Genomic DNA, 11,412 nt, shown 5'->3' with positions numbered 1-11,412 from the left:
TATATATATATATATATAGTGTTCACACAAATTTAATTTTATATTAACACACTTTTTTGTTCTGCAGTATTTCAACATTCAACCAGAAGACTGTTAAGTTTTATTCGATAAAAATATTATTTTTATCGCTAGCAATGAAAATAATTCGACCTATGGTGAATAATTTTCACGTATAACATTTTGAATAACACTTCGATATTTTCTTATCAGTATTTTTTTATAAAGATCAGAATAGTGTGCTTTTGTTTTGCAGGATTTCTTTTTTACTAAACATGAAAGTTTATGTCTGTTGTTAACAGATCTCTAATTTTGTAATATATACAAACATACATTTTTTCATGATCTCTTGTGTTATTATATTTTATTGTAATTGCGTTTAGAACCGTGTACGCAGTTTGTATTTCCAATTATTCAAAAAAGTATTATGTTGTGTAGAACAGTCCACGTTTCTTAAAGATGTGATTTTTTTATTGAGATTAAGAAAAATATCAGATTATCATGTTACATTTGCAAACCTAAGAGAAAAATTTAATCGATGAATAAAGGGGCATTGTTAAAGTTATACATGCTATAGCTAAATGTTTTTATGTGGCTAATGGTATGCTGAATGCGAGTGATTTAGCTATAATTCTATTTGTTACGTCTTAGTGTTCGACTATTACGTCGATACTTTGATAACTTCTATATGTCTCGTGATGATGACAATAATTTAGATAGTTAATGTTACAAAAACTTCTATGCCATAAGTATAAAACTGTATACCATGATGGATTGAATTGTCATCACCATTGAGGTAGGATTTATACAGGGCAATGACACGAGATTAATAAAAATAAAAAGTGAATAGAGAAGGAAAAAAAAAATAATTATTATCCTCGTGCGATATTGCATGGGTCAATATATAAATATATATACAAAATAACGTTTGCAAGAACGTACATTTTACTGCCAGAATAAACTTATACTTTTTCTTGGCTCGAATATGACAAATACTTACTTGTGTGTGAATAATATATTTATAATGAAAGTAATGCAATGCAGTATATACCACGTTGTTTTCAACATTGGATGTTATTAGTATCACTTTATGTGTAGTTCACATAAATGTAATCTAAAAATAATATTCTCTATAATAATGTTCTTTCGTGAGATTTACTTTCTTTTAGAGAAAGATTACTATATATATATATATATACATACATATGTATATATAGACTATTTTATATATATATATATATATATATGTATATATAGATTATAAAGATGACGAAATGGAAAATTGATTGAAACATGATCAATATAAAATAAGATAATATTTATTATTTCATGAAATACAATTAATTTATGTCTTTTCAATATCATTTATAAATCCATGCTTTTATATACTAGGACACGAACATTTTACTTCCATTTATTTCTTTTTTTAAAATAGAATTGACCATAATTAAATTTATAAATTCAGGTCAAATATTTAGAAATATCTTTTCTTACATTGAAATCAAAATGAGCAAGTTTATTGCTGAAAATTTTGATATTAGATACTTCATTTTGAAAGTGTTGTTTCTTGTCCTAGTTTGTGTAACAATCAACAATATTCTTTTCTTCTTGCATTTTCCATCAAAACATTTCAAAGTTTCTTTTTTTTTATATCGCTGCTTACATATGAATCTTATAAGTATATAGTTTATTATCAGATTGCAAAATATATCGATATACATACAAACATGATATTATATGAATTAATTTTTATGCTGGTTATGTTTTGTTTGAATGCATTTTATCATATTAATACAAATTATTTTCAGTCATACATTGGAAATTATGGCAACAAGAAGAGTGACTTTGCATTTGAAAATTTTTCGTGAAAAATTTACAAATAGTCCGGCTATTTGTATTTCCCATTGGTTTTATCAATTGGGAAATATTTCATATAAATATCTGTCTGCGCTATATAAATTATCATCAAACATGAGTTGATGTTTCATTTTATAACAATTATCCAAGATAACACGTGTTAATTTGTATTTAAAGTTCTTTAGTTTACAACTTTTTTTATCTTAAAATCTGTAATAAAACAGAACTATATTATTTAATATAATCATATAAGTTAATTTTTATACACGAAAATTTCTATAAAAAGCGTAATCAAATGTATATTCATGATATGGTGAATACATTGAAAGATAATGTCATAAAAAATACGATAAATGTTGAGAAACTTTGATGCTTTCCACGTGTTTACACTTATGTGTTTGGTCATTATGTACAGGACAGAATGGATTACATATGCTACAATTTAAATAATAAATAATAATACGGAAAAATAGAAAAATTATATACATAAACATATAGTGGAAAAAATTTCATTAACGTTTATATTTCTTTAACATTATGAAATAATTATTGACTTAAGATTATTCGATTCCTTTTAAAATTTATAATCATAATGCTTTTACTGTGTCAAGATAAAAATCAATATATATATATATATATATTTATACATATATATATATTACTTTTTTTGTTGAAGCGTCTTATTTTTTAACTTTCTTTTAATCAAAAATGTGTGTTCATCATTTGTACGATTAATTTTTTATTCAATTTTTTTATATGAATGATAAACTTTGATATTGATATTGTTAATATGTAGTTATAATTAAACTATATAACAATACTTATATTTAAATATCTTATAATTATTTCGTTTCGATTCTGTGAGATATAGGGCAGATGTGGTTTACAATCTTCTTTTTTTTCCCGCAAGATTAGAATTAATTTGGTTTTTTTTGAAAGACATCAGGTACGTTTCGACGGTTGAACGCCAGTTATAATGATTTGTCAGAGAAATACTACTTTAATTATATTTAATTGTTAATAGTATATATTTTGCTATCGCTCAGTCTTGTACGATGCTGATTTATCAAACCGATCGTACCACAACGGAATAATAAATCGTTCGTAAGAGCATTTATTTATTTATATTTTTTGCTACATGAAAAATTTTTTATTTTATTTCATGTGCAATATAATCGTTCCATTCAACTTTAAGAAAGACTTTATTTACTCAATATTTTGAAACATAATTTCTATTTATTGGGTATGCAGATATTTTTTTTCTCATCTTCGTTTTTATAAAAGATATTATTAAAAATTCATTGACAACATTATTTTCATTTAAATATAATATATATTATGTTGATAAATATTAATAAATAATAAATAATAAATAGAAAATTTAAATTATTTAAATTTCAATTTAAATAATTTAAATTTAAATTTAAATTTTATTTAATAATAAGTAAAAAGCATTTTTTCATCGAATTTTTGATAAATATTTTTATATTTCTCACAATTATGCTATTGTTATCTTTAATTTTAATATTATTATAAATATATAATTTTAATAATTCTTTCTTTGTAAAAATAATGAATTGATATTTCAATAACAAATATAAATTTGATAAAAAATTACTTATCTAAAATGTTGTGTAATAATAACAACATAATAATAACAATATATTTAAAATTGAATTAGAATATGAATAGAATATTAATTGATATTACATTTTACCAAATCTTTGTATAAATGAATATCTGCATATGAAAAAAATTTCATATATCTATTGCAATAATTATAAAGTTAAAATTTTCAATTTGAATATTTGGAAACATTAAACACCTAAGGAAAAAGACACAGAATGTAATTAAATTTATTGAATTAAAAATTGTCTTTGTTATTTAATCTCAACCTATATTTAAACATAGAAAATATTAAAAAATTACGTAATTTCTTAAGAATTATCTAATCTTAAGAAACAGGAAAAACACCGTCTTGATTTGTAATACTTACTCGATGATCATTTGCAGATGAAGAAGGTTGTGGTTCAATATCTTTTGCTGTTATATTTTGTTCAATATTACAAGCAAAAGCAACACTATTTGCTCTTCTTCGTGTGCGTAATTTTGCAATAGTTGAAGCATGTTCAATGAAAGGATTTCTGCTTCTATTATGTCTTCTTGTCCTTCTTAAGCCGAATGGAACGAACTTATCTCAATCTTTATAACGAGCTTCTGTTTTGATACTTGATCTATGATCATTCGTAGATGGATCTCCCAGTCACAATGGTGCCAAACTTTTTCCTCTTTTCGCCAATCTAATTTCTAACCATCCATAAGGAAGCACTGAAAGAAGTAGCACACCGGAAAGACCAAGTACACGAAATCGTGTACAGACCAAACCATGTAAGCCAAGAGTGAGGGCGAGACCAAGATATTTCCAAAAGAGAGACGTTGATAAAGGTCCTTGCCAAGAATTTGGATATAAACCTAATACTAGTGCTAAAAATTAAACAAGATCAATAGAATATGAATAAAAATGCAATTAACATATGATATTTTTATTATATTAGATTAATATGTGTACGTAAAATTTATATTATATAAATTTAATATTTGTATATATATAAAATTTCATTTTTTTAAATGCAATTAAATTTTGTCTATAATAACTTACTGTATATTAAAGTCTCCCAAATGGAGTTACAAACTCCCCAGGCAGCAGATATAACGTGAAAAAGTGCTGGATCATCACCAGATGGTCTCCAGGTAGTTAAAACCAACAATAAACATGCGTGAAATACAAATCCTACAACTTTTAAAAAAAATGATTAATTATCATGATTAATTTTTAATAATGATTAAAGAAAATAAGAAAAATAAAATTCACGATGATATATTTACTTACCTACAACGAAATATCTTTTAATGTGCCTTAATAACATTGATAAAGTGACACCAGCAAGAGCTTGTAAAGAAGCTAAAGCTAAAAAACTGATAGTTACAGTGCTAGCTCCTCCCAAAGCACAAACTACATATGCCTGTCAAATAATAATGAAATATTCATGATGTGTCATAATATAATAAATAAATATGTATATTATAAAATTTGCCACAAAAAAAATAGTTATTACATAGATATAAAACGTTCGACTTAAAATATTCAAAAATATAATAATTAATTTTTAAATTTAAATAATATGAAAATAAGTTTCTCGACTTTATTTTTTAATTGTTGAAAATTAAAAAATAATTAATAAAAATATATTCCTATGAATGAATGTATGGTAATTTATAAATTGAAAAATACAATAATCTTTAAATCTAACAATACATGGATAATAGTTCATAAAAAAAAAAAGACTGTGATTCGCGTGCAAAAATATTTTCATTGATTTTCATTATTAATAACTAAAAAACAAAATATATATTTTTTTAATTTTTTATTTTTATATCATTTTAACTTAAAGAATAATATCTTAAAATTTTTTATCTAATATATTAATCTTGGAATTTTTAGAATCATGATCCATTTACTTTGAAATCATCTGTTAATATTTGTGTTTAATATTTTTATACTTACTTCTATAAAATCGGCATAGATAAAACCCTGTTCAAGTCCGATAAAAAGTGTTAATGGTGCAGCCAGCTGTAATTTAGGATCCAAAAATGCTGCTTTCACAGACGCGAGGATATTTTGCATGCTATGCTTTTCATTTACATTCTGCGGTTCTTTCATTCTGGAGTCGAGAAAAGCGCACGATATACTTAAGCCTAAAACAGCAAGGCCTAACCATATGCTGACCAATATTTTTGATGTATCAGATGATAATGTCGATAAATTAGTTGTGCCATTATAAGGATAATCCTCCGGACAATATTCTGCTCCGCACATGTCGTTTTCACTGCTTATTGTGTTGAGAGGTTTTGAATCTATTAATTTTACAAGTACGGCAGCGATTAAACAACCTAAAAATAAGATTATCCATTTTAACTCACGGAATATTTTAACAATATAATTTCTAAGATATATACATAATTTTCATACCCAGTGCGAGACCTATGTCTTCTGCTAATTTGATTGCTCGATTAAGTCTTCTCAGAAGGCACTCGCGTCTTGTTTCATCAGGATCCTCGGGATCGACACATACCAGAGCTAAACTTGTCGCTGAAGTGTTTATGTGTGAAACTCTTGCTATGAAACTTGGACTTATACAAGCGCCTAACATTGCATAACTAGGTAATAGTATGTACCTAGTTAATACATAATTATAATGTATTATAAGCATATAATCATAATTTAAAATTTATTTAAAAATTAATATGCACCATTTTGGGTATAAATGTAATCCAACGAAAACGGTGGTGGCCATATGACTAGTGCTTATTGCAAGATTAGTCCCAAATCTTTGCACGAGAATTGGCGCAAAGCAACTAGTAATCGTCGCAGTTGCATAAAGAAGAGCGAGCAACATCGGTCCCAGATGAAGAGTGAATGTACCGAGGCCAGCTTGCAACGGGAACATGGGCAGCATAGCAGCTGAACAGCTCGCGTGTCCTAAGAGAAGAGCAGCACAATGCCTCAGGATCACTTTTTTCGGAGGTCTTGGACCGGAAGGAGCTGTCCTCACCGCAGCGATCAGCCGACGAACAGATGATGCTCCTGCAGATGAGTTCATCGAGTCTCGTCGACGCCATGATAATGCAGACGTTCGTGTTGATCGGCAGGAAATTGGGGAATATGCTGCCATATGCTGTAAAAAAATTTTTTTTTATAAAATATTCAACGGATCAATGAATATAAATAGTTTTTTTTCAACTACTGTAGATATTAACATAATTTTTTTTAAATTAAACAGTATACAATTAATCTAGAATAGAATAAAAATTTTTAGAATAAATTTTATGAAATTAAAGAAATAGCCGCCCTTAGATTTTTAAATGAAATGAAATATTAATTTTTGGTTATATATTTAATATAATTACCATTGAATCTAATAAAGAATGAAAATGGAAATATATAATAAATAATGGAGATTTTGAATTTAAACATATGACAAATAAATACCACACCTCGAGCATAGCATCATTATCCCACAAGGTATGATGATGACCACTGCTTCTAGCGCGTCTATGAGTATGTGCTAACGGCGGAGGCTGAGCTGGCAGTCGTATGGGTCCTAAACCACCGATCGGAGCCGGTCTATAAGCAGGACTTTCGAGTTTGTCCTTTGACAATTCGTGTAAATTTGGCAAAGAACCCATGCTCGTAATTTCTTGCTCTTTTTTCGCTCTAGTTCGTCAGATTTATCTCTTTAAATTCGTTTAAACACGTTTTCAATTTCGGAGGAAATCATTGCCAAGAAAATATACGATCATCGTTGAAATTCCTTCTTTGCTCTTTCACCTTCCATCTGTTTATCTGTCGGTTACCTATATCTAACAAAAAAATAATCTTATTGAATAACGTAAAAAAATAATAAAAAAATCGAAAAGAAAAATAGAAAGTAAAGAGGATTTATTTCTTGAAGATAATTAAAAAGTCGTACATTTTGAATTTTTCTTAATTTAAAACAATATTTTGATTGCCTATTATCAATTTGAAAAATTGTTATAAAATAATTTCATAATTTAGTTCATAATTTTTGTGATATATGTATTGTTAACAAATATGCGAACATTTTGCATAGATGATGTAGCAATTCTCGGATTGCATTCTTGTTAAATATGTAAGGAGCGAGAGAAAAACAGAGAAAAAGGAACGAATGAAGATAGAAATTCCGTAGTTGCTAAAGGAACCTTGAACGAGAACTTACAACAGGAGAATTGCTATCATATATAATGAGCACACTAATGTATAGTAACCTTGATATCAGTTGTGAGGAAGGATTTCGACCAATCGTAATGATGCTTTGATCGACTGTTATTAGATCGAAAATGCAAATCGAAATCGTGAATCGTATTATTTCAATTTGATTTATATTATCTATGAGATTTTTAAAAAATTGTTCGAAAAATTTTTAAAACATTTTAAAAACGATAACTTTTAAAAATTAAAAATTATAAATAGATGAAAGGGTATATTAAAAAATAATTCAAAAAATTTATTTATATATATAAAAAATTTGATAAAAATAATGAATATATTAATTAAAAATAATTTTCTTCTACAATAAATCGTAATCGAATTAGGTATCATATTTTTTTTATGAACATAACCGCAATTCATTTATGATATAGTTGATTATTTCATTGATCAATCTTTATTGTAAACATTACATAACTAAAATCCGTTATAGATATAAAAAAGATGTAAAATCATTTCAGCAAGAAATTAAGAATGTTTTTTTCGAATGTTGATAATATAATCATAAAAAATATTATTTACCGTATTGTATCGATTAATAATAAGTATCAGTAAGTTTCACATAATAACTTCGAATCTATATATTTTGTTAATAATTGTTAAAATTTTTCTTAATATGTAGAATTATTATTAGTATAATAATAATTTTCATTAATATAATACAACGAAATCGATAAGATTGTTTTATCCTGTATGTCGTCGACAACAGACCTATTGATTTTATTGGAAATATAAATATAGATAACTTTATGACAATAATTTAAGCTAATTTTTATTATATGAAATAATCATAATAATTATCGTAATATAATGAAATAAATTCTTGTATTGATGTATAATTTTAATATATAATTTTATATTTAAATAATTGTATATAAATGTGAATAATGTAATACATAATAATAGTATAATTATATATAAAGATATATATTTTTTTCTGATTAAATCATTTCTATTATTTTATAAAAATTCAAATTAAATTTTTAAATTTGCGTGCATATACACAATAATATTTACACATCTGCATAATAACTCATTATGTAAGTATCATATCACATTAATCACATTTTTATTAAAAGTGAATATACATTAATTTTTTTAATTGCTATCTATTGATATATATTATCTTTTATTTAATATCTCTCATTTTGTCCAATATAAAATGTAAACTTTTTATAGAATAAAAAAAGAGATATTATAAAATAACAGAATTTTTAAATAAAAATTTTTCAATAAAAAATTAAACAACAAGAAAATTAAACTTACTTTTCTACAGCTGTGTTATAGCGTTGACCAACGTTCGTCATGGTTCTTCATCTATGAACGAATTAGCAACTATCATTTTTCTCATACAATTAGTAACACCAAATATCAATTTGTTTAATGATGTAGCAATAAATCCAGTCCATCAAACAATTTTTTTTTCGAAACACGCATGTTTCGATCTTTTGATTAATTTTCTCCATAAAAATAGCGAAGAAAGCACAAATACATACATATAAGTTCACCTCACTAGAAACTTGATTTGAACAATTTTAAGATATCCATTGATTCTTTTTTCTTCATCATTTATCATATATTTATATCACTTGTACTTCCGTTATGTATCGTTGCATGATCGATAACCACGTTAAACTGAGAAACCGCAGCATCGAGCAAGCACTACATCAGACATTGAAAATCTTATATTTTCTATATTTACTATTTATTTATAGAAATTGAATTGACACCATCAAAATGATGATAAAATCTTTTAACATTTCTTCAAATTATCTCTATTAATTCTTTACTTAATCATATCCGTATCATAACAATTTTTGCAATATATTTTTTTCTATTTTCAGTAATACAATAAGAAATCCTCGATTACATTTCCAATAAATGTCCTCCTAAATAAACTTCAAGTTAAATGAAAATCCACGTGTATTTAAAATTTCACAAACACATGGCTAATTCTTTGATGAAATTTCAAAACATGTTGAAAAATATATATAGTTGATAATGTGTTCGAATGGTGCAAAGGAGTTGCAGTATTATTCATCCAGTATTCGTGGAAAGTACAACACTGAACACGACTAACCCTTCGGGTGAATTCGGTATCACTCGCTATCATTCGTTCTCCCTTGATTCTTGCTTTAATCTTGATATGGTCGATAACAGGGAGAGTGCGTACTGCATCCTTCCATTCCTTGATTTCCTGTGAATCTCGAGCGACACAAATCGTATAAACGATTTTTCCTGTTATACAGAAATTGAATTACGTTTCATAGGATAAACGAGAAACGTGTGGTATGGGAAGGTTGGTATGAAAAGGTGCACGGTAACTTAAAGTCTGTTCCCTTGGATAGGTGGCATCACTTTCGTATCAATATATAAAAGATTCTTTACTGATTCTTCAGTTTAAAAAGTATGAAGATCCAAATGACAGACTAAAAATGTTTATATAAATATATTTTTATAAAAAATAAATAGAATAAGATTTGAATAAAATTTTGATTTATTATTATAGAATACCAAAACATTGTTGCATTGTTTGTAATAGGAAAAAGAATATTTCAAATATATATTTACATATATGTATATACTTCAAATGCAAAGGGTTTTTATAAAATATCAAATTGTTTATTAAAATTTTAATAAATTATAATAAACTACAATAATTTTAATCCTGAATATTCGCCTATCGGATTCCTTTCAATTTACGATAATTTATACCACTTTGTTTCCATTTGAACGATTCGATATTGCGAAGAATTTGACCGGAATGTGTATTTTGTGAATATTGATCTTCGATAATTTGAATAAATATGTAGAAATGTAACACGAATAAATTATGATTTGGCCGAATAATTTTTCAAAGATATTGTTTTCGGAATATATTGAAAAATTTGTCTGTAACTTATGTCAGCTATAATTATATATATAGTTATTTACATATACGTGTGTTATATATAAAAATCTAAATAATAATAAGTAATAATAAGTATAATAATAAATAATAATAATAATAATAAGTAAACTAGTGTAAAAAATAATAAAATTAAATTAACGAAACAAAAGTTTTAATATAAACTCACAACTGGAAAAGAGATTTTAAATTTTTTATTAATAGCGTATTCAATATGTTCGTGAGAGACATAAATATGTACATATATTTCATTCAAAATTTTGTTGCTTATTAATTTCTCACTTGCATATTTATTCATTTGACACTTATCGGATTGTTTTTATGAATAATTAGGAAACTTGATAATTATAATGTACATAAAGAGATTCTTGTGGCTTTATCTCTCTTGAATCATGGAGTCACATTCTATATATACTATTGAAATTGTCATATTACAATAACATCTTTCAAGGAAAATCTTTGAACTTTGTTTATTTCATATTATAGTATTAAGTGGCATGAGAATCTGTTAAAGTGTGTCAATGTTAAAACAATAATGCCGCATGTAAAAGCCATACCATATCGTTTTTTAATCGTACAGGTTAATCACCTCGGGATCAGGCGTTTGTTTCTCATTAAAAGGATATGTAATTGTTATTGTTCAAGGACTGTAATTGATAATATCACTTTATATCATTCGTAGCTGGAATGGATATCTCAAATTGTTATTATCATCGTCATTTCTTTATAAAATTGTATATTTAAAAATAGATATGTATATAATTTACATAATATATTACATAATATATTACACTAAAAATTT

General features: G+C 25.7%; 1 protein-coding gene across 2 annotated transcripts; it reads right to left on the bottom strand.

The window, feature by feature from the left end:
* Window positions 1–3,620: 3,620 nt before the first annotated feature.
* On the bottom strand, window positions 3,621–10,056 carry LOC411675 (UNC93-like protein). Of its 2 annotated transcripts, XM_016917921.2 has the most exons (9): window positions 8,969–10,055; window positions 6,910–7,275; window positions 6,468–6,590; window positions 6,166–6,394; window positions 5,885–6,090; window positions 5,420–5,805; window positions 4,745–4,877; window positions 4,514–4,651; window positions 3,621–4,338 (listed from the first exon to the last, which is right to left on the bottom strand). In XM_016917921.2, exons 3-9 carry the CDS (start codon window positions 6,532–6,534, stop codon window positions 4,118–4,120), a joined length of 1,380 nt encoding a protein of 459 aa, XP_016773410.1. In that variant the 5' UTR covers window positions 6,535–6,590; window positions 6,910–7,275; window positions 8,969–10,055; the 3' UTR covers window positions 3,621–4,117. The 2 variants fall into 2 exon arrangements, with proteins under 2 accessions (XP_016773410.1, XP_395143.4); XM_395143.7 differs by having other exon boundaries at window positions 6,166–6,590; window positions 8,969–10,056.
* Between the last annotated feature and the right edge of the window lie 1,356 nt (window positions 10,057–11,412).

This window comes from Apis mellifera, linkage group LG1 (assembly GCF_003254395.2).
Source record: "Apis mellifera strain DH4 linkage group LG1, Amel_HAv3.1, whole genome shotgun sequence".
Lineage (NCBI taxonomy): Eukaryota > Metazoa > Arthropoda > Insecta > Hymenoptera > Apidae > Apis > Apis mellifera.
This window is presented reverse-complemented; position numbering and strand designations above follow the sequence as displayed.

Coding starts and splice junctions, on each gene's coding strand:
- LOC411675 (XM_395143.7), bottom strand. CDS start 7,101: ATGGGTTCTTTGCCAAATTTACACGAATTGTCAAAGGACAAACTCGAA. Junction 6,591..6,909: donor ATAATGATGCTATGCTCGAG/GTGTGGTATTTA, acceptor ATTTTTTTACAG/CATATGGCAGCATATTCCCC. Junction 5,806..5,884: donor AGACATAGGTCTCGCACTGG/GTATGAAAATTA, acceptor TCTTATTTTTAG/GTTGTTTAATCGCTGCCGTA.